General features: G+C 32.9%; 1 protein-coding gene across 1 annotated transcript in view; it reads left to right on the top strand.

The window, feature by feature from the left end:
* The window catches only part of CSMD1 (CUB and Sushi multiple domains 1), a 1,041,152-nt gene extending 1,019,976 nt beyond the window's left edge, over positions 1–21,176 (top strand). The window contains 8 exon segments of the mRNA XM_079329059.1: positions 454–565; positions 1,641–1,820; positions 3,496–3,540; positions 7,357–7,518; positions 8,561–8,673; positions 9,430–9,517; positions 16,066–16,198; positions 18,858–21,176. Of these exon segments, the coding sequence (XP_079185185.1) occupies positions 454–565; positions 1,641–1,820; positions 3,496–3,540; positions 7,357–7,518; positions 8,561–8,673; positions 9,430–9,517; positions 16,066–16,198; positions 18,858–19,017 (993 nt within the window). The 3' untranslated portion in view covers positions 19,018–21,176.
* The last annotated feature ends 3,861 nt before the right edge of the window (positions 21,177–25,037 follow it).

Genomic DNA, 25,037 nt, shown 5'->3' with positions numbered 1-25,037 from the left:
GTTGATAAAACAGTTCTTCATAGGTTTTTTTTTGTTTTCACTCTAAAAAACTTCATATTTAGTCAAATCACACAAGGAAAAACCTTTGATAGTGTCTTTATGGTCAAATTCTATTGAAATATATGCAGTGATATACAGGAAAGACGGGCATCTCAGGCATTTAGTTTGCTTCTTTCGCAATGAATAACTTCAGCAGAAACATATGAATATCATAGTTTTCCTCCTTTCATGTAAACGGCCTTGTCAATATTTTTCCACATATTGTTTTTAAATAAGATCAGAAAAAAATCAATTAGTCAACCATTTCATCATATAAAAAATAGTGCAACTCTAGAAACTGTAAAAAGAAAAGGTTTTTACTTTTGAAAAAAGAGTGTTAACTTACCACTGTCTTGATATCTGACTACACACAATGCATACTTCTTCTGTCTAACATTCTGATTTGATCCTTAGGTTGGGAGCACAGTCTATTTCAGATGCAGAAAAGGTTATCATATTCAGGGCTCTACCACTCGTTCTTGTCTTGCTAACCTCACCTGGAGTGGCATACAATCTGAATGCATTCGTAAGTCTGGTTCCCATTCTAATGACTTAGAACAGTGTGCAATTTTAAGAGTTTTGAAGTAATACATGTTGAAATTCATGACAAATTATTTGCTACAAGGATGGGAAACTTTATTTAAAACAGATTTTTAAATGTTTTATTTCCTGTTGCTTCCTGTTCAAAGACCAAAGATGTATTTGGGGTATTAATTCAAAGGAAGATTTTTCAGATTTTTTTTTTTGTAATGAAGTTCACAGTAATTCTATCAGTTTTGCTCAGAACATCTGTTATAGTTAATTTACTGCATTGGCTACTTTAATTAAGCTAGAAATTTATTTTTTGTGCATGTGTGTGTAGTGGATCATTAAAGAATGGAAAATTACCTGAAATATGCATGGAAGTATTTTGTTGCCTAGTATTTTGTGAATCATAAGCTAGAACTCAGCAAAACCCATCTTTTCTGGTCCATGCATGGTTATGCAAATTACTTATAGCACTGAGTGAGTTGGAGGACATCAAATAACTATTTTATTAAAATACACTGACCTAAGCTAAAAGTAATTCATTACAATGACCTTAGATTCTTATCCTGTTTTAAATTATCTTTGGGTTGTTAAAAATAAACACTATGTGGCACAGAGAAAGAAGAATACTGAATAACCAAATTCGTTACAGTCAATGTTCTATGACAAAACATTCTTATGGAACCATTATTTCAATTGAAATGCATTTATTTACCACAATAACCAATCTAATTTTCAGAACACAGAGTGGAAGTGATGCTTGAAGCTGTGACAGTGCAATAATTCACAGGACCAATCATTGTACCATGTACAATGGCATGTGCTTCCCCTCATTTCAACTGTTTTCTGCTTCCTAGCATGATTTTATTTCAGTTTATTCTTTAAAAATACATGATAGTATCATTCCATCTCACAATATTATAACTATACACTCTGAGTGTTATTTTTACAAGTAATAGCTACTTGACATTGCTAAAAGCTATCCAGAGTTGTCATGCATTTCAAATTGAAAACTCTAATTCTGTGGAAACTGCATATCACTGGATTTTCTAACTGTGCAAACCCCTTTGCAGCTCATGCTTGCAGGCAGCCAGAAACCCCAGCACATGTAGATGTGAAAGCAATAGATCTTCCTACTCTAGGGTACACTTTGGTGTACACCTGTCAGCCAGGATTCTTTCTTGCGGGTGGATCAGAGCATCGGACATGCAAACCAGATATGAAATGGACAGGAAAATCACCTATTTGTAAAAGTAAGTCATTCCTCAAGTGATTTGATGGATCCTACTTGGTTTGAATTAATTTTCCCTGACATTTTTGTTTTATTTAATAGTATCAGTTTTTTTCCACTTACTATTTAATGACACAGATGGAACAACAACTTTTATTTTCTGAAAGAAATTGTGAAGAAATTGAGGTGAACATAAAATCTAGAACTCATGGAGGAAGAAAAGGGGGTACATGTGTTCAAGTGCACAGGCATACATACATATATTTACCCTTAACAACAGAAAACAAAGCCTAAACTATATGAAGTACTACTTTTAACTGCATTTATCTTTATGTCACAGTTTTAAATATCACTTCAATGTATTCAGTGCTTAATATATTATTTTCTATAAGAATAAGAAAAGTTGTTTAATATCCTAACTTTTAGATTCATGCAGGTATGCTTTTAGTCTAAGGAAATCTTATAAAATTAAAAATAACGATAAAATAAGAAAAAAGTTTTTGCACTATCACGCACTTTTATATCAGTGTAAGTTTCATGTAATTTTCTAGAGTAGATCTAAGTATACAGTATTGAGGTCTGAATTTGCTATTCACATGTAAATCAACATGACTTAGTTCTTAATTCAGAAAAATAAAATAAAATCATTTTTAGAATATGAATAGTGGACAAATGGTCAGATGCCGTGGGAAAGTTTTTGCTGTATGATTTTTGATTTTAATATATCAAACTGTGCTGAATATTTTTGATATTTGAGTAATATTTATTTTTCTTTAATGAAAAGGCAGACTTCTTTGATTCACCATTGTCATATGAGCTACATATCAGAATTTATTTTTATTCTGTGTTCCTAAAGCATAATTTTTCATAATTAATAATTTGAGATAAATTATCTTTTGTTTGGGGATTTTTTTTGTTTTATTTATTGAAGATAAAATGCAATAAAGATTTCTTTAAGGTTGGGTTGCAGTCTTTAGGTATAATTCTCATTGAGAGCCCTACATTTTTTGTGCTTTCTTAGCACTTGATCAATCTATTTAGTGAATTTCTGCTCCTAAAGAGAAAAACACCCCAGTATGTGAGACCAAGTCTTCCAATGGGACATGATCCTTTCTAACGTGCAAAAAGATGATGAGTCCAGAATTTGATCAGGATCAATGGTTGTAACTTTGCTGAGTGTACTAGAATATAACAAATTGCACCTTTTTAATTCACAAATTGTTACTCTTTCCCATGGTTTCTGATCCTGTTATATGAATCAAGCTATCTGGCTCTTACTGCTTTGTGTCATAAATGCATCAGTCTTTCTTAACATAATTTTTACTGTATGTCATATAGTATTATTCATAATTAGATATAGTATTTGTCCCCTCTATAAGGCTCTCTTTTATAGCACTGGGACTGATATAAATATTTTAGCCCTTAATGTATGAGATACTTAGCTAGCCAGACAACTTTCCACAGTAAAAATGTTGTTTACATAAATTAATTTTTATATTTTTGTGCAAGTGGATAGCTTTAAACATGTAAAGTATTCAAGACAAGTTATTTCTGTTTTAAAAGTGACTCTATTCGATAAAAGATGATTGCATCAAACAGGTATGGTTTTAACATTCTATTAAAAAAAAAACAAAACAAACATACAAAAACCACACAAATATGTTCATGAAAATGATAATTTGTCTTTTTACTTGTAGGTAAAGGAGTGAGAGAAGTTAATGAAACAATAACTAAAACTCCAGGTTTGTATACAAGAAGAGCTTTAGATCTAAATAAATTAAATTCATTTACACCCAAGATTGTTATGGATAATATAACTATTTCCAATATTTTAGTGATTTGTTATTAATTTCTGAGGAATATAAATGATGAGGTCTTTCATAATAACAGGTGACATGTGAAATCTATTCTATGAAATTCTTTCGCTAAGAATTTTTTTAAAATTTATGTAGTGCAAATTTTGTGAATTGCTCAAAATCCTTTCTCAAATGGACAAAATAAATTTTTATATACAATCTTCAGATTTGATGTAGTTTTATATCAGAGCAATTGCTATAATGGAGAGCCTTACAATGAGTGTATACTATAATTGCAGGGATTAGAGTCAGTCACAGTTCTGCCCTTTATTTTGCCTGTGCTGTAAGAAATATTAAAAAAAGCACCCTAAAACAGCTTTGGAAATATTCCTGGCCATCATTTCACAGAAACTCTCCATGTACTCCAAGACAGGATTTCCAAAACAGTGTGAACCAGCAGGCAGATATCAAGGCATGCAAACATTAGTGTTTTCTATGCCACCTCATGAAAACATGTTTGCAGTTAACCTGTTCCTCCTGCCAGTGACAAAATAGACAAATGCATCTGAGAAATCCTCATTCAGAAAATGAAATTCCTAATCTTTTTTATTAACTTATTTAGCAATAAGCAGAGTTGTCACCAAATAAATAAGCTTGCAATTCTATATTTTGATTTTTAGCAAAGCTGCAGGGAAAATAAGATTAATGGTTCACACTCATGGCAATTCACAGAAGGACTCTGTAGAGTAGATGGGATAAAAAGGTATTTCTGCTAATAATTAACCTTCCTGGAGAGTTTATTAGTGAAAGTGTCAGCTGAATCCATAAATGAGCTCTTCTGAAATGCATTACTTCTGCAGATTCACAATAAAGCAGGATATGGTGTTCCTTCATTATAATTAATATAAAGTCCTCATTTATTGGAGGTTTCACCTCACCAAACACCTAAGGTGTGCATTAATCTGCTACCACGCAGATTTTGAAGTTTCAATGCCAAATTGAAATGTAAACCTAGTTTCCAAATAAATTCACTATGCAGATTGTCAGTATCAACTCACACAATATAATATCCTTTATAACTAGTTTTGATAAGTACTATTTAAAAGCTATTTAAAAAGATTAAATTCTGTGATTGAAAGTGCAAATAATAGTAAACAGAATAGTGAAACTGTATCAAATGACAGTAATTATGAAGAACAGGTTTTAAGTGATTTTCAAAAAAGTTACGTGTTATTATGTGTTTTTAAATTGTTAATTCTCTTCATTATAGAACATGATGTATTTTGAAATGCTTTCTTTACATTGTTATTATGACTTCTGATACAATTTGATATGCTGCTCTCTGTATTTTGAACAGAATTAAGCTAATATTGATAAACAGAGGTTTCTGTAACTGAAAATAGATTTGTGTTCTGATTTTTAGACAACTGAATGCAAGTTATAATTATTATGGTTTTGGTGTTTTTTGTTTGGGGTTTTTTTTGCAGAGTTAATGTCTTCATAAGAAATAGTAGCCATTTTTACATGATTAAGTATAAGTTGCAACTAAAGAATTCTTACAATATCCATGTGAGAATTAAGAACTATATTGCTCTGTTTCCAGGGTTCTCACTGCTTTGTATAGTCCTCACAAAAATAGTCAGGAAGCTGTCTTAATGAGCAGCCATGGATTTTCCCAATTGCCATGTTCTGAGAACAATTAGTGCAGCCAGTGCAGTGTTGGAATACTAATAGCCAGTTCATTTTTCTCATTCTGCATTTGCCCAATGGGGGGAAAGGCAGGGACCTTGTAAGGGCTCAGCACAATCCTCTCAGAGCCTCTCCAAGGCAGCATCCCTGGGGACTGCAGCACTTGTGTTTTAACATTTTAAAAAAACATGATTGGAGAAGCAGTGATACAATTTTTCCCCCCACTGATTCATTGATGCTGTTCATCAGCAAGTGCATATTCTGTAAATACTGAGTCAGTGGTACTATTTAGCAAAGCTTAACATCTATTAGTGATAGAGCTGTTAGACAAACTAAGTGCTGAAGATGCTGAAATGTAGTGAAAGTGTGGAGTCTTTTATAAAACTATGGTGTCCTTTAAAAAGTCCTACATAGCACCTCTCTGGTTCATACCACTAATACTGGATGTTCACCTTCATGGGAATATGTCAGACACACATTTTCAATTACATACACAGACAAATAAAAGTAATTGTAATATTTCTCTTTAGAATACCAAGTTTCAAATTCAGCTATGTCACTATTGTAGCAAAAAACGAGAAATGTGTAGGAAAATAGTCTGAAAGACCCTCTACAGAATCCATATACTTGCAGAAATTATACAAATTCTAAGGATTTGACTGAAATGAAATGCTTCATATTTTTGGTAGTAAGTTGAGGTAACCTTGTGTAAAGTCCCACTGACTTTTACTTTAGAAATGGAACATTTCCAGTTATTCAAAGCTGTTACACTCAAAGCCATTTAATAGGTCTCTGCTCATTTGGAATCCAGTGATAGAACCAATAACATGATGATGATGTTTTGAAATCATTCCACACTGAGCTTGAACATTTACTTGTGACTTTTGCACAATTTAAAGGCAAAAGGCATGGAAAAAGTTATTTATTCATTATTCAACATCTAATCACCCCTCTGATTTTCAGATGTATTGCATGTCAAGTGTTGTTTCTTCTCTGGTTCATTTTTGGAATAAGTGATTAGGTAGAGGAGGAAATATCCATGGATTTTTTTTTTTTTTTTAATGGATACAGAGAATACCTGCACTGATAAAGTAAAGACAGTTACCTTTATATGTGCTCAGAGTTTGACAAAATGCAAAGATAAATCCAATTATTTAAGTTAATATTTTAACTAGAAGAGTTTGAAACATTTCTAATGTCAGTCTTTAGCTATTCAGAAAGAATCATTTGTAGCAGTCATGAATAGTAAGGATGAGTTTTAATAATTTCTAGGGCTGTCATTTTGTCAAGATATGATATGATTAGTTAAACAATTTAAAGTACATCTAATACCTAAATAATTTTTTTTTCTGTGGAGAGGAAAAATACCAATCACATTAAATAAATAATCCAAACACATATACTTCTTCCAATAATTCATGCTTCATTTTGTAGGATTTTTACTTCAGATATTTCAAACTGCAGTTGCTGAGAAATAGGAGTTTATTTTAAATCAAAAAGGTTTCATTCTTTGGAAACTTCACTATGCATAGGTGCAGTAAAATTGTATAATAAAAGCTGTAAAATCCTAAAATGGCTGATGAAACTGCACCAGAAATTCAGTCAATTCAGTTGAATATTCATTTGATAGTTAAAAATCACGCACAGTGCTCAATATATCCATGAAACAGAAGGGATGGCCTAAAACAGTGTTTTCTTCCAGAAAGCTTTGGTTTCAGAATAATATTATATTTTTTTTCCTTATACCTAAAGGTACAGGGCTTTAGGAGAAGAGTCTATTCTTTGTCGTAGTCATGAGGGTGTTCACTGAATCACATAAGCTATAAAGTGTGACATTATTTGAGAACAGATACCATGATGGACAGGTGTAGTATATTATAGGTAACTGTTTGGAAAGGTTATTAGATATATTGTCTGTATTATTGTTAAAATCTTTACTATAATACGTCCTTACAACAGTGGATTGATTGCCTAAAAAATGTTACGAGCATAAGTTTGGCTAGAAAGATTGTTATTTTATTGTAGTTTACTTCTTCATTTGTTTCTTCCCTTCCTTCCCCCCCTTTTATTTAGTTCCTTCAGATGTGTTTTTTATAAACTCGCTGTGGAAAGGGTTTTATGAATATTTAGGGAAAAGACAGCCTGCTACTCTCACTGTTGATTGGTTCAATACTACAAGCAGCAAAGTGAATGCCACATTCATTGAGGCATCCAACATACAACTCAAACTATCAGGTAGGTTCAGAATTGGTTAAAGAAGCTGTTCTTTTCTTTTTTTCTTTTTTTTTTTTTTAATCTCATCAGTTTTGATGCATTTTCATTCAAATGGAAAATGAAACAAAAACTTTATATTTTTGCTAAAAAACCTGTTATTTTGCAAAAGGAAAGGTTCTAACAAAATGTTCTGCACAGGCTACTGTAATTTCATATGCAGTCACCTATCTACTTAAGCCATTATATTTCAAATAGATATTGAAGTAGGGTTTATTAATCTCAGACTGTTGGATAGCATTGATTTGTTGAACTCACAGGAAATACTGAAGTGGCAGACAAAGCATAATACAGGCATCTTAAGAACTGTACCATTGGAAAGCTTAATGAATCAATAGTGATTCATATCTATCTTAAAACAATGTGGTATTAATTATGGCATAGCATAAAATAGGCAAAGATAATTAAATAACATTGTAAATTATGCATACCTTATAATCAACATCATGCCTTCCTTTCTGCAAATCTATCTGTGAAGTTCAGATTTAGCCTCTCATCACAGTTGTATTGAAAAGACCATTATCAGTTATCATTATCTTTTAAGGTCAAGAGTTCAGAGAGAACTGCACTAGTTTCTTGCCAAATAGGAATTTTCTTTCACTGCTGATATCTACTGTAGCAATATGCTGTTGTGATGTCAGTAAAATCATTTTTTTTCCAGGTCGAGGAAATTACAGGAAAGGAGTTCTATCTGTATTCAGAGTTATTGAAATACTGTATAAAAAGGCAACTGTTTTTGCCCTACTATGTATAAAATTAAACAGTACAAACCTATCTTTGCATACTTTTATCAAGTATGATGAAGCAAAGGATGAGTTAAATAAGATCCAGCCATTACAGTACTTTAAATCTTGAGGTTTTCCATGTTATGAAATTCTTTTGTTGCAAAATGTCTTCTATAAACTCTTTTAGTTTTAAAGCAATATAATTAGATTTGGAGGGATATTTGAACAAACTGGTTGAAAATTTGTTTAAAATGTATCTCTTGCATCCTTGATTTTAATAGGTGTTTACAAGAAGGAGGAAGCCCATTTGCTCTTAAAAGCTTTTCAAATTAAAGGACCAAGTGACATATTTGTAAGCAAGTATGAAAACGACAACTGGGCACTAGATGGTTATGTAAGTACCCAGGTTGCCATGGATAAAGATGACTGAGATTAAATTCTGAAGTAATTTGTGATTATCTATGTAACTGCATCCATTTCCTTCTATTACAAATATCTAATCCATCTCTCTGGATGTCAATGTAGATATTGATTACCTGTTCCTTTCAAAAATATGTACAAACAAATTTCTATTTGCTGTACTCTGGTTAGAATTTTTAGTTTATGAAAGGGAAGAAGGAGTGAATCAGCATATTTTGCCTTGTTTCCTTAGATGAGTGAGAATTTTACCTTTAGTAATTGTTATCTTTTGTGTTGGTAAATAGTTTACTGTAATAAAAGTGCACCTAATCTTGAAGGAAAACAGTGTTGTTTAACTTTTTGCATTTCTTCTTTCTGCCTCATGATACTTTCTATGGAAAATAGTTTTGAATCTGACAATTCAGCAGGCTTCTATATCTGCATACTAATTCAATTATGAGTATGGCATTTCAAGAATTTTAAAACCCAGCAATATTCATTAGGTATTTTTAAATAATTCCAGATATTACCATGAAACTTTGTATAACACCATTACAAAAAATAAAATAAAATAAAATATTTAAAATAATAGATATTGTACCAGCATAGAAAATTCACTAATATTTTAAGGGCTAAAAAGTGAAGACCTTGCTCCATATTTTCTACTCTAAGACAGAAAATAAATGGCTAAATATTGTTATTTATTCATTTCAGAAATATTTTTTTGTTTGTTTGTTTCAACATATTCTAGGTATCCTCAGGGCTTGAAAGAGGAGTTTTTACCTATCAAGGTGATATACATGGAAAAGACTTTGGAAAATTTATGCTCCAAAGACAAGGTACATGCTTTCATAGATATTTAATATGTATCATCTTCTGCGGTCTTGCAGGAATGAATTCAAATAATTACTCAGCTATCTAGCTGAAGTAGACACATTTATTTCACAATTACGAATATACATATTTTAAATATTCAGTTCAAATTATATAATTATAAATCCTAATTTAACTTTGCTTAACATATTGCTATCACAGGTTTTCTAGTGTAGCAACCTAATAAGTACAGGATACTCTTAAAGAGAATGCCATTGCAAGCACTTGCATTTCTTTTTGAAAGTACCAGGGATATCAAGCAATGCAAATATATCTCTGGCTTAAATAAATAAATTGCAGTCAGAATCATATAAGAAATTAAAAGGACAGAATCAACCCTAATTTTGACAGTGTCATTTGTAGAGTGCCTGTTGCTGGTGGATGTTTTCAGAATGTGTATGTATTTGGTCCAAATTTTACTTCACTGTCAAAAATATTAAATGTGTTTTTGAGTTATGTATTGCAGCTATGGACACAAGTGCTCTAGCAGCTGGTATAAGACTAGTTCTTTTACTCATAAAATAGTTTTATCATAAAAAATGAAGCTTTTACTTATGAAATATTTACTCATAAAATATTTTTGGCAAATACCAAGTGTAGGCATCTGCATTTCCTGATCCTGGAACTACTGCAAAGTGCTCAAAGCATGGTATGTACACAGAAAACTACTGGCCTAGGAAGAAGAGACAGCCTAGTCAATACCTCTATGGCAGACTGTACCTACATTTTATATATTGCCTTGGTTCCATTAGCTTACACCCAGTGCTCTTTATGGTTCTGTCAGATCTCTCTTGCACTTTTTTGCTCTATCAAGTACTGCAATAGCAGTTCTGCTGTGGATTTGCTCATCTTTGCCATCTCTCAAATTGCTAAGTATGCTTAGTGACTAGGTTCAGAAATCCCTATCTTCAGAGTCCCAGCCTAAGAACTGCCAAATATTTAAGCCAAATGCAAGTTCAATCTTCAGAGTAAACACTTGTGTGGGACAGATTATTTGTCTGCCTCTACTTTCATGTAATTTTTACTATTGTAATATCTAAGCTGCTTTTGCTTTCTGATTTTAGCTATCATGCTGTAAAAGTAAAGCATCAGCATTTGTTCAAACATCTGTCTGTTAAGCAGCCTTTGATATCTTGAAACAGTAAGAATGTGGATGGTTGTTTTTGTTTTGGGGAGGGTGTATATTTGTATTTCATATTTTCTTAAGCAAGGTCAAAAAACATGTCAATGGTTTGCCAACTACCTAAAAGAAAAGTTTGATTCTATGTGAAATTGATAACTCATGGTGGTAAATGAAGAATAAGCAGAAAAATAAACAATTACAGAATTCTTCAGTGGATGCATTCTATAGCAGTGGAAAACATTGTCCATAACACCCTTTAGCACTGTAATATAAGTCATCAGTTTGTATAAGGCTAGTAAGGAGCTGGAATGTTCAAGTTAATTCTGCATTCCTTGACTGAGGACCTCTCATCATCAGCTTTGACATCTTAGTAGAGAGCTTGATGCAAATGCATATAGCATCTCTTTTACAAGATTGCTAAATAGACACTGATTTTCTATAAATTGTTTATTCTCTATTGAATAATCAACAACTAAAAGGAAACAGTAAATTTCCATCCAGTACAGGTCTTATTTGTCAATATTCTCTTATGTTCAAGGGTAATCTGCTCTGTTTAAAAAATCTATTCTGCTCATGAATATTCTGCTGAGATGATGATCTCATATATCCTCTCTCTGAAGGCTTAACATATTTCTGGTTTTTAAGTTGAATTATTTTCTGCCTTTACAGTAAACCAAAAGTATACATAAACTGGTGCATATATAAAGCAATATGAAATTCTTCACCTGCAAGTGTACTTCAAAGACAGCATTTATGGAGAACTACTTGGTTAAGTGGGGAAGATCAAAAATTTCATTAATCATTTTCTATAACACAATGCCAGAAAAAAAGACTAGTCTCAGTGGGCATCAAGAGTCACAGAATAAGTATTTTGAGTAGAATGGACCCACAAGGAAAATCATGTCCATCTCTTAATGAGTTACTCATGCAACAATCAAGCCCACAATGTTGGCATTACTCAAACTGTGCTCACACAACTGAGTATGCTCAGTCTTGGAACTTAATGACATGAAAACAGGAAGAACTTTTATTTCTTTGTTCTTTTTATCCTCTCTCATAAACAATTTTGGTTGTAGCCTTAGAAAACAACCCAAAGGAGAAATAGATTTGTTATGTCTGTTTAGAGAAGTGGAACTGTACCTGAGCCTTCTTAAGAGGCCCAAGTTGTGACATGAAATTATTTATCCTCTTTTGCCAAGTAATAAGTAAATTCTGAGGGCTTTTTGTCTGTTAGGTTATAGCAACTTAGTTTCTAAAGGCTGCAAGTCTGTGGCTAAGTTCAGTTTCAGCAGTTGTTGAGTGCCTATGCCTCAACACTGAACTTCTAGAAGATGTTAATTCTAAAATCTTGTTCATTCCAGTCTGGACATTTTTTTTTAAATTGTATAAAAAGGTGGCTTTGTGAGAAGAGAAACCTTCTTCCCAAATCATTATTTTCCTGTATTTATTTTCTCTGGAGAAATATAATGACTCACCTCTCTTTCAATTTTTCTTTCCTCAAAGTACTTTTTGACTTGTCTAGATTGACACAACATATTAACAAAAAATGAAACATGCATAATTAATTTGGATCTGTGTTATATGAGATCAATGGCTGTGGAATACACATCCATTACTGGAAATTAATCAACTCTTAATAGTGTTGAATATCATGAGACATGTGAATTTTAAATTTCACTCTATAAATCATCCTTCCTCTCCAGATCATTTCACACAACTTCCAGCATTTACAAAGAAACTCTACATCTAAACAGGATACTAAAAACTCCAGAGTAAAGAGCTGTTGTGTGTAAGCTAAAACACAAACCGATATGTGGAATAATGAGTTATGAAATTGTGTGGTAATGCACATTACACCTAGTGAGGCACCTATCCAAGAGTCTTTGCTGTCCAGCAGGTTCAGTCAGGTGAAGAAGTTACAGCCAAGCTGTTCCTTGGAAGCTGCTGAATTGCCTTCTATGTTGTTTTTTTTTTTTCCTTTCAAATCCTTGACCTGCTAACCATCCTTGTCTCAGAAATTACTTTTAATCATGTAATTCTACTTTTCTTAATCATGCATGGCTTTTGCTGTCACACTTTCTCTGCATTGAACAGCATTTCTCTTAACAAAACTGAGCCATGCTGTACAGATGCTCCAAGTAACTGAAACCCTGAGCTAGGAGTCAAAGGAGAAATGCATATGATAGATCCTAACAATGACAACAAAATATTCTTAATAACAGAATCATGGAATGGCTTGGGTCAGAAGGGCAGGGTTGCCACCATGAGATCAGGTTGCACAGTATTTTCTTTAAAAAGTATTACTTTAAATGAGGTATAAATTACAATGCTTTTCAAGCACCTCAAGAATAAAAGTACATGGCTTGTACACTGATGAATTCAGTGTGTGTTATCAACATTTAAATTCACCTGACTGCTGCTGTTTTAGGAGGCTAAAGTCCTGTTTTTATGTGAACTGTTAAAAAAACCCAAAAACATTTATAATCTTATTGAAGATTCCTCTATTAAAATAACACATTTCCCAGTGACAAAGTATGGCTGTTTTAATGAAAAGTAATTCAAATTATCTTTTGTATACATTTTGTGTGTGTCTTTATGTGTATATTTAGGAATTTCTACTTTTCTGTTTTTAGATGTGGTAACAATCACTGCCTTAATTTGGGCAGTACAATATGCTTTCTTTCTTATCATGATAATTTTGTAAAAAGAACTGCAATGTTAACATCAGGTTATGTTTAATCACAAACAGCTCTGAAAAATTAATGTAATAGGTAGACCAGCCCATCCTGAAGTTATACTGAGTCTCATACATGACTAAAATTCAGATCATTCAAAACTGCAATGAAGTTTCTTTTCCTAATGAAAAACATATGCAATGCACAGTCTGAACCTGGTCAACTCCAGGTTGAAACTCTCTAATTAGAGGTTGCAAACTTCAGTCAAAAATGTCAAGTTTTGTTACCTTAAGTGTGGTACTTCAAAAACTGTAGAGATATAAAATGTGATATTGTCTCCACTATAAATTTTGAATGAAGTATTAAATGTGAATCAGTTATCCAACATAGATAACTTTAAAGAAACTCTTTTAAGTGTAAATTTGTACCTGTTTTAAATCTTGAGCTACACAACACTTTTAAAATTTAATAAACCAAAAAGTTCATACTAAGAATTGTTTATTGCAAATTTTATAATATTTCTGCTAGTTGTACATTAAAATGTGTCTATCATATGTGGCATAATAGCTTTGAGATATAAGTAAGACTTCATTGATCACACATATTTCTATCCTGAAATTTATATAAGAGTTTTCATATTAATTCCATATTTTTGTTTATGAACTTCAATGAATTTGATCATTGTCATATTTTTAATTAATTACTCCAAATAATTAGAAAAACAGCTGGAGATTGTGGTGTTAAAGGATGAAGAAAATGGTAACTGAATGTATTGAGTTTTGGGATTTTTTAGAGTCTGTAACTTCTAACCAATGAAAAACATTTACAGCAGTACTTCTAAAACTTGTATTAACTGTTGGAACTACTGCAGTTTGTCTGTCTTTAATTAAGTTGGGGAATGTCCAGTACATGCACAATGGAGTACAAATACATAAATTTACACCAAGTGTATTTCCACAGCTTGAAATTAGATTACTAAATCCCAAAGATTTTTATAACATTTTAGGTTGTATCCTAAAACAATTCAATGTTGAGAGTAATGTGATGAAGCTCATAACATAACCCCCAGCTACCACAATAATAGGTTTATTAATTTGAAAACGTTTTCCTTCACTTGTTCTGGAGAGAAATATGTGGAGAACTCTAAAACATGACAGAAGATTAAGGCAGAAAAAAGATTGTAGTGCAATATTTTTTTCGTATTTTAAGGGACCAATTGTGGCAATGCTTAAATTCCTAGGGAGGTTGACTTCATTTTAAAGGCAACTTAGTTACTTCCTAAAATGTAATGCTTTTTAATTAATTGTGCAAAAAGTATTTTAATTATTAATGATTGAAGCATCTAAGGTTTAAAGATATCTCACAGAAAAAAAAGAAACAAAAACCCTCATTTGTTTTTTGCATTGAGCTTGAACTGCAAAAAATAATAGAATGGTTTGGGTTGGAAGAAACCTTAAAGATCATCTAGTTCTAAACCACCTGCTGTGAGCAAGGATGCTACTCACAAGATCAGATGGGTGCCCCATCCAATCTGACCTTGAACACTTCCTGGGATCATAAGAGAATTATTAATTTTTTCTCTGTTTTATTTGGTTGGGGGTTTTTTCTCAGTTTTGGAACTTATTTAGATGTTTTAGTAGACTGGGGAAATTAGCCTAGTGGCCATGTCTCTGCTGTATAACTGGTTTGCACTAGAATCCTAAAAAGACTGATTGGTACTGCTGCTATTGGTGAGGGAGTTGTGGTAGTTGAAACACTGTGTACTGGTGGACTGGAGCACTTCTGAGTGGTAAACAGCAGAGTCTCCTGTTCTCCACTCTCAACAGCAATAATAGCCCAGAATATCAAGCCTGATCCTCTCTATACATTCCCTCTGTCCCAGTCCTTTCTTGAATAGCATCTATATTGCTTTCTGAAGAGCTGTGAGTTCAAACTAGCAACATGGAGTTGGATCTTAAAAACCATTTTTTTTCTATAAATTTTTTCGTGTTTTTAATAATAAAATTGTCTTTCATCCTTCACAATTTGAATTTCCAAGATGGTAAACTATTTAAGCAATTTAGCAACATCTTGTTATACTGATGAAAAATTGTGTTCTGCAAAATGCTTTACAGTGCAGGTTATCTTCCTGTCCACAGCAGAAGCCCAGGGAGGCCATGCCACAGGTCTCTGCATTTTCACTGTCTGCACTGCTCTACCCCAGTGCAAACAGCAGCCAGAGGAGCATGGGCACAGGTGCAGACTTGGGAGGGCTACTGAGCCCAGCAGAACCACTGTGGTTTATTGCAGTCACCTCAGTTTTTTCTTCCTAGTTCTTGTTTGTTGTGATCATGCACTGCTTGTTGTTTCCTAGCTGAATATTAAGACTGCCAGAATATAGTATTTTTTCAGAGTTCATTTGTTTTTCAGAAGTTATATGTCTTAACTTTATTAAATTGAGCAATGATAAGTTTATTTCATAATTATTTTACTTTCTGAATACTATTTTCAAATCATTTTGATAGTTATTGATATATTATTAAGTGGTATTAACAATATTTTTAATATGATTCGGCATGCTATTTATTTCAAGTTTTTAAATATAATTCCTTTATCAAGACACTGTCTTCTTTAACTGTTGAATAAAAAGAATATCAGTAGCTGGATATAGTGGGAGTTTTATTTCTCCATATAAATAATGTGGAAATTTTATTTATCCCTTTTTGTTTCATTTCAGGTCCTTTAAGTGCAGATACAGACCTTTCAAATCACTATTATGGTACAAACAGCAGTTCAGTTGCAGCTGCCATCCTGGTACCATTCTTTGCTCTAATATTATCAGGGTTTGCATTTTACCTCTACAAACACAGGTATTGTAAATGCTACTTATTAAATAATTGAATAAGGTTTTTGGCTGGATTTTGACACATAGCTAGAGAATACAGCACTAAAAGCTTTTAAGAAAATCTTTGCTGTAGAAAGACAAATATTTCTAGGTATTCCCATGAAGGAGTTCAGTGCAGGGCAGTTCTTAATGGTGTACATTTTGAAAAATTAGTTTCTCTGTTAAGGAGCAAAGACCTATCAACCTTCTCAGTTCATTAGGCTAATCAGATTCAAATCTCAGGTCACATGTTCTATTTTTTTTGTTGTTGTTGTTGTTTAAATGCTTTATTAAATTGAATGTAGCTTCTTCGTTCAAAATCTTATTAGTATTAATTATACAAGCTGAAAAATACATAAATCCCATGAGGAAACAGCCCATAATGTGACTACTTACAGTATATGCTGAGTCAGCTAGTGATTACTGTACAAATTGACATCACTTCAGGTCATACAAAACTTTTATACACCACTAGATAATAGAATAAATCCAACAGTGTTGCCTGAAATCTGGTTTGAAGACAGATATCTTCAAGATATCAGAAGATACATGTCTTCTGAGAATTTCTTCATTCCGAGAACTGTTTGCAAAATAGTATTTAACAGGAACAGGCTTTTTAAACTTTTGTTCTATAATCATGATACCAAGAGTATTTTGTGATTGCAAGAAATCACATAGACAATCTAAATTCTACCAGTGCCCTATGATGCAGTAGATGTCTGCCTACCTCAGCATTAGATGATTTGGGAAAAACAAATTGCCAAGGGCTTGAACTTGGGAATTTCAGTTAAAAAAAATCCATGTCCTGAGATGCAGGACAGCGTTTTGCTGACAAAACTGGTCAAGAAGAGCTGTCAACTATGTCTTCAAACTTGATATTGTAAGATGTCTTTTTGATGCCTACAGGTCTACATTTTCAGACAGCTCCTGTTCTACAGTGGTGGGAGGAGTTTTAAGAGCATCATGAATGCACAGGAATTCAGATCTGGAGAAGAGATGGAATAAAAAGGGAATATTGCTTAGAAAGAGGGGAGAAACTCATTAAAAAATATTTTGTGACATGAGGGTATATTTTGTAGCTTATCCCATGAAATTTTTAATGCCTTACATGAGCAGTAGAAATATGTATGTATTTAAGAGAGATAAAAGCTCATTCTTTAGACCAGCAGCTATAATCCCCATATTAATGGTATGGCTGGTGCAGCATTGCAGGTCTGCCTTCTTTAATGCATTATATTTGAGATAGATGTTTCTCATAAATTAATATTTTAAAAAATATTTTTCCTTTTCTTCTATTTTCAATGAATTACTCCCACTAAACTACAGGTTTTAGATGGGATAACAGTGTCATATTACCAACAAAAATTTAACAAGTTGATTAGTGAGGTAAAGTAATTTTAGATCAAACTTTATTCTTTTCAAAACAAAGGATGTTCCAACAGAAAGAGAACAGAATCTGTAAATTTTGAAGAGACAATCTTCAAATGACATTAATGATCAGACTAACAACCTGAAATTTTCAAAATTATGCAATGATAGTTATGCTCCTAGAGACTTTCTGTAACAGAATTTGAAGGTCTTAGGGTTCAATTTTATGGATGTTTCAGTGGTGCCTATCTCATACTTATATCATGTAATTTGAACCAGGTTTGTTAAATCTTTTTTACACAGTTTTACCTTTTATCTTTCTGACAGGGAATACTTCAGGAATGAAGATGGCAAACCAATCTTTCTAAGCAAAATTAAAATATATTTAATTAATTGTACTTAGGAAAGCTCCTAATTACCTTCTAAGACTGTTTAGTAGTTATAAAATTAAAATAAGCAGAAAAAATGTATTTATTAGCAACATAATTATTTGCATACTGTCAATTTCCATTAGTGATGTCTTTCAATGATAGCTTTCCCTATCTGCTATCCAAAACAAAATAATTTTTTAATTTATAAGAATTTGACTTTCATGAACCCTTTTCTGAAGTTATATAATGATATAGTTATTAAACATCATGCATTTACATTTTACACTCTTTTATCTCCTTTCTTACCTTATTACACTTAGATGTATAAAAACAATATACTGAACTTCCTTATTATATTTCTATAGATACTCCTGGATGCAAAGAGATTGAAGTTTGAAATAGTAAAACATAATAGGTTATCATTTTACTAGATATATCAGAAAATCTGCACAAAAAAAAATCTAGGTTATTTTTCATTTAATTATTGGCTTCATCTGTTCTAAGAGAGTTTCCCATAAAAATGTGAATATTTTTGAAATTTTATTATCTCTTTCATGCTGAGAAAACATTATCAAAAATAAAAGATTGGTTACTTTCAGTATCATTTGATGCTGAATTGTCAACATTTATGTGAATAACAGTTAGGATTTGATATATCCGATTATAGATGTTTTAACAAAGTATTTAGCGAAGTATTTATGTTTATTGTTGAAAGTATTTATGGAGGTAGAAAGACATGCTGTGGGAGATCTACCTGCAATAACTGGAATTGCAGACACTTACCTGAAGGTTACTACCCCTAGCAGTGTGAGGTGTTATGGATACTTGCTCTTGTATGTAGACTGAGGGGAAATACTAGAATATCTATTATTGCTAATGATAATTTCCTGTCTTTTTTTCCCCCAGAACAAGACCAAAAGTACAGTACAATGGGTATGCTGGACATGAAAACAGTAATGGACAAGCTTCATTTGAAAATCCCATGTATGACACAAACTTAAAACCCACAGAGGCAAAGGCTGTGAGGTTTGATACGACTCTGAACACAGTTTGTACAGTGGTATAGCCTTCAGTGCCCAATATGACTGATTCATAGCCATACCTCTGATGGACAAGCAGTAATTCCTTTGGTGCCATATACCAGTTTCCCTTCTCTTGGCTTTGCTGCTGTAATCTTTAACATCTTCTGTCAGCCTACATGCAGCTAAATTTTCTGGTAAAAAACGTGTCATTCTTCGGGGGATCAGACAAAGAATATTTTTTCATCTTAAAGTTGGATCAAAATGCCTGGCTGCATCTGCTTCAAACCAAGGCACACTTTAAGGAAGACTGCCAAGTCATGCCAATTTGTCATATTGAATGCCTCAGACTTTCATATTTGTATGCAGCTGGATGCCTTTCAGTGCGTTCTTCTGGGCACTTGGATAAATCCTTTGAGTACTGTGACAAATGGCAGCACCACAGATTATCCCCGGGAATATTCTGAAGGAATAAAGCTCTCTTGAAGGAGGAGACAGCCTTCCTTGAGGCTGCATAGCCTTGCAATGCTTTACCATTGAAATCTTGCTAAAATTAGAAAAACCTACAGTATATTTTATTCATAGGGTGGTTTTGCCAATTCCCCAATCTGCCGTTAATATCACAAAATAATAATGCACAATTTTTTTTGCACTAGGGTGTAATGGCTGACTGAGTAAGATACTGGTAAAAATATACAGGGTTTCTAAGCACTGTCCATTGTATATAGACATTCACTCACTCTTTGCCAAGCAAAACATTCCACAATAAATTTACTTGGAATATTAAATTGACCCCCATGCTTAGCACCTGTTAAAATCTTGTGCTATAGAAGATATTGTTTCCTTTGTCAGTTTTTGACTAAATTTCATTGTCAACATGATTACAAGTCACTGGAGACTTTCAGCCAGAACAAGAGCCCATTTCTAAGAAATTTTCATTGCCACTATTGTTTTCTTCTGAAATCAGTCATCAATCACCATTGTCAGTATCATACTATTTAACAGCAGGGGGGTTAGCAGCTATTGCTGCTTGCCATGTACAAATGTGAATAGTAATTTATTTTAGATAGCTCATAAAGCCTGTGAGCCTGTGCTCATAATACAGTCTTCCCTTTTGCATTGTTTTTCCATTTTACTTTCAATATGACATCATTTTCTGATGTTACATGGAACTAAACTACATTACAGTAGCATAAATAAACCCAGTGCAGATTGTCCATAGCAAGTGGTCATTCAGATTCTACTTTGAACAAAGAGAAATAGTCAACTATATTTGCTTTCTGTTTATTTAAAATTTTTTAAACACTTTGTTTTTTGCTTACTGCATTTGTACTTACACAGTTTGACAGAGACATTTATACATACAAGGTTTGAGTAATCATTAACATTTGCATAGACTTAGAGGTTTTATTGAATGAAACAAAATGCCATTGGGCAGATTAATTAAATTGAGTTTTAAAATTAGGAAATTATAGTAAATAATGAAGAAAAATCTGGTTGTAGTCATATACATTGAGTTAAAAAAACCAGGAAAGTTGTTTTGCTTTTCTTCTAATTCAGGGTGGGATTTTTTTTGATGCTGTTGTTTTGTTTTAATTTTCTGAATTTCAAAATATCCTATTGTCCAGTTGCTATCTAAGCCTGTTGAAAAGTTTTTCTGAACTCCATATATTTGTAGGTCTGGCTGTTATACACAAAATAAGAAGGTAGTATAAGCCCAGTAACAGGTTTTTCAGCTAATGTTGCAGAACACAACAAAAATTTCAAAGGTAACCCTTGGTCAGCTTAACAACTACATCTGTTAGATGAAAAATACCAGCAATATAATACATAATAATTGTAGGGTCTGCAGCTGTTATATTCTTCATATGAGCAAGAAACTCTAAAGCAAATTTAATAAATAATCCTTTCCAGTCAGTTCCTGTTTATTTTGTTAGTAGTTTTTTGCTTTCTTTTTCATTTGTTCTGAAGTTATTGTGCAGTAAGATCATTTAGCTGTCCCATCTCAGAGCCCTTCAAATTTCCTGAGAAATTGCAGTTATCAGATAAAAGTTGTTGTCCTGATCCTCCCCTGCGTAGAGAAAGTTGCTTGGCAAATGAAGAGCTTCTGTAGGAGCAGTGGGCCAGGAAGGGAAGATGTCCAAGTAAAGTTTCTGAGAGGTGTTGAAAATGGATATTACTTCATTAATAGTCTTTATGTAGTGGCAATGATAGAAAAAGAAAAAAAAAGGGAGTTTTGAAAAAAAAAAAATGCATAGCTGTTATTGATGTTTTCTAGTCCTGTCATTACAGCGTATACTTCAGTGCCCTGTCTCACATGACCACCAAGGAATGTATTGGAGGATAAAAGAGAATAGTTAAATGGTTTGATCATTTGTATTAGAGAGCCCAGATTCCATGAATCCATTATTCAGTGGTTCATTTTGGGAGGAATGTAACTTATCCTGAGTGAGTGCTCTTTGATCAGTGACACTCAAAAGGAACACACTAACAACTGATCCTAAGAAGTGTGCTTGGAGTGTTGATTAAACAGGAGCTTCACGCTGGAAACCACTAAAACAAAAGTATCACAGTTTAATCAGTTCTACACGCACCTTTCAAATTCCTCTCCTCTGCTATGTTTGAGTCTTCTGTTCAGGTTGCATCTCCTTCTCCTGACGTTATTATGCAGAGGGCTGTGTATGCATGCACTTAGATATGGTGCTTCTTCAGAGTGAGACTCTTAAGATGGTGTGCAGTGCTGGGTAATGGCAGCCAGGAAATCTGTTCATTTCAGATATATGCAGAAGACTTTTCCCCCAGCGTTGACCAGATCATTATGACAGGCTAATAATACATGCTATATTTTTTTTAAAAAACAGGTTATGTGCTTCAAAGCTGTTAAAAACTGCTGCTTGTATCACACATCTTGCCTTTCTCCAGGCTAGCTGCAATAATTTTTTTTCTTGTGTAAAATATTTTGTAAACAAAATAAGTTGTTATTAAAAAAATAAAAAAAAAAGTGGGAGGGTGGGGATGGGGGGACTGGGGAGAACGCCCGCATAATGACCAAGTCAATCTAATTTTCATTCCCACTATTCCATTCTGCCATTTCACTACATGCTGCTGTGACATGAAGTAGGTGCAAAAGAACTTTTTGTACAGAGATATATTTTTTATGAAGAATTTGTAAAATTATTAAATATGCTGTACTTTTTTGATTAATGTAGGTAAATTGTTAAAAATAAATGTTTTTACAATACAAAAAGAAATTGTAATTTTCCCAATAATGTAAAATTTACCATCTTTAGCTGATTTTCAGTTCTGATCCTATTACACTTGTATTAATATTAAAGTGGCCTGTTAAAAATAAACAGTATTCTCTTTGGAAAAAAAAATGAAAAAAAGAACATAAAAGACTGTAATATAGCCTGTGCAATGCCACCTACCTTGAAAACAAAATCAGAGTTCTAATTAAATATTTAATTTTAGATTTTCACCTATTGTGTGACCTGTTTTTATCAACTTTCTTTGTTCTCTTTCCTTTTATGCTTTTAAATCTTAGATACTGATTTTTCATTACATGATGTTTCAATAGAATGTTAGTCTTGTCATTTTATGTTCCCAGGTACTTCATTCTTGGGAAAAAAATTCAGGCACTGTCTTGTGAGGTGGAATTTACCTCCTGTTATGTTACAGATTCAGATTTTAAAATGGGACTTAAGCTATTTGTTCGTTTTATGAAAAAAAATAACCAATTTATTCTTTCACAAGCCTACATTCTCCCCATGGAACTGATGGATCACATGGAGCCAGAGGTATTTCAAATTTTAACATCCTAGAGCTAGTTCTTCAAATGTACATACTTTGAAGAAAATACAAATGCTTTTTAAAATGCTTTTATACATGAAGTTAGCCATATATATATATTAGTGTTTTCATAATCAATGTATGAAATTCTAAGCATTTTAAAAGATGTTTTAGTGTACACTCATGTTAAAAATATTGAATTTATTTACTTGCTGACAGCTTAACGAAGTCAGTCTTTAAGAATATTCTACCCATTATTCCTTTGGAATCAGTGGTAGTATATGAGTATGGTTCACTTTTAGAAAAAACTAAGATGTGTGCATGTCCTTGCTGCCTTTCTCATCCTCACAATCCATCCTTCTGGTAATATGATGTCTTATAAACAGGTATTGAAAGTTCCCATCTTTCACAGTGGTCTGACCATCCTGACACTAAGCTGTAGACTGTAATCACCAACACTCTCAGAGCAGATACTGAGGCTCTGTCTGACTGGGAGACATGATTTTTACCTCTTCCACAAACAGGAGTCTAAATATGATAAACAAAAGAGCTATTGTTCTTTTCACTATTGCCAGATTGCACTGACAACTTTTAAAGATTATTTCCTCTTATGATCTACTGGAAAACACAGCTTAGTATAACTAATTTCAGAATCTGCAGAAACCATTTATAAAAAAGAGAGATTTTCTGAGTGTTGAGGATACAGTTATGTAAGAGCCACTCTCAATCGAATCTGTAAAGAATGAGCATAGTCGTTTTCCAGCTGGCATCTACTATCTTTGTAGCATCTGTGAGTTCATAAACAGTATCAAAGCACAACAATTGGTATGATTTACTCAAAATGGAAAATGCTTTTTTTAAAGCTGCATTTAATTTTGAAATCCGATAAACTGAGTTAAATACACTGCTGCCTGCTCCAGCATGATTACTAACTCAAAACCACAAGACCTTGATATCATATGGCTCAATGCTTGAGAGAGCTGGGGTTGAAAGGTGAAAGAAGAATGTCCCTGCAAGATGCTGCTTTTAAATAAGTCAAATAAATTGCTTTTACGCATGCATCTATAATGCACAAAAAAGCCTCAAAAAACAAAAAAACAAACAAACAAAAAAAAAAAAAAAAGAAACCAAAAAACCATAAAAACAGCAACAACACCAAAAAGACCAAATGAAGCAAAACAAGAAATCAATCATGGAATAATAGAATCTTACAAGGGCCTGCGTTGGAAGAGTCCTTAAAGAATATCTAGTCCCTGCCATATGCAGGGATACCTTGTATACTTTTGGGATTCAATCCTAAAACCTTTAGATTTTTTTAATGAAAAGCAGTATTACAGTTTCAGAAGCTTATTGATGACAGTTTCATACACAAAATAGTTTCCTCCAAAGAGAGCAGGATTACAGTCTGAACCTTAGTAAAAAATGTCAAAAAATCGTGAACTTATGCCTATACATATGCCTAGTGATTACTTATCAGGACTTGGTTGTATACGATATGAGGAATTAGAAGGTCCTCCTAAGCAGTTATAAATATATTTATTTATATGAAGTTATAATTATACTAAATTACAGATATATGTAGTAAGTATATAGATGTGAATAAGCTTGGAGTCTAATCCACCATGGAATTTGGGCTCAGTTTTTCAGTGTTTAGCTTCCAGGAGTGTTTGTTTCTTGGCAGAAGCTTCAGCAAAAAGTTCTGTACATACAGTCCATGGGAGCTGTAAGATTCTGCATGCAAGTTCTGCAGAGCCCTGCTAGCTGGTTAGAGCCAGCTGAACAAAACAGTAGGAAATACCAAGGCAAGAGGAATGCTTAAGCATCTCAGCTTTGGCCTGAGGAACATAGATCTTTTCACTAGGATTCATGACAGAAATCACTCCAAGCTGGACAGATTAGTCATATCAGTTGTTGGGGGCTTTTTGTGGTTTTTTTTTTTTTTGTTTGGTTGGTTTTTTGTTTGTTTGGTTTTTTGTGTGGTTTTTTTTTTTTGGGTTTTTTTTGGTTTTTTGGTTTTTTTGGGGTTTTTTTGGTTTTTTTGTTCTTGGTTTTTTTGTTTGTTTTGTTTTGTTGTTTTTTTATTTTTGTTTTGGTTTGGTTTGGTTTGGTTTTTTTGGCCTGGAAGCCCCAAAACACAATGGAGAGTGTGTTCCTTTTCCCCTTTACACCCAGGAGTGTACTGGTTAAAGTGGTCAAATTAGGCATTTAGGGTCAGAGGTCAAATGCTTCTCTAGCTTGAGAAGAAACATAGAATTGTTAATCTTAACTAAAATTGCTG

This window comes from Erithacus rubecula, assembly GCF_903797595.1.
Source record: "Erithacus rubecula genome assembly, chromosome: 2".
In the NCBI taxonomy this organism is placed as follows: domain Eukaryota; kingdom Metazoa; phylum Chordata; class Aves; order Passeriformes; family Muscicapidae; genus Erithacus; species Erithacus rubecula.
This window is presented reverse-complemented; position numbering and strand designations above follow the sequence as displayed.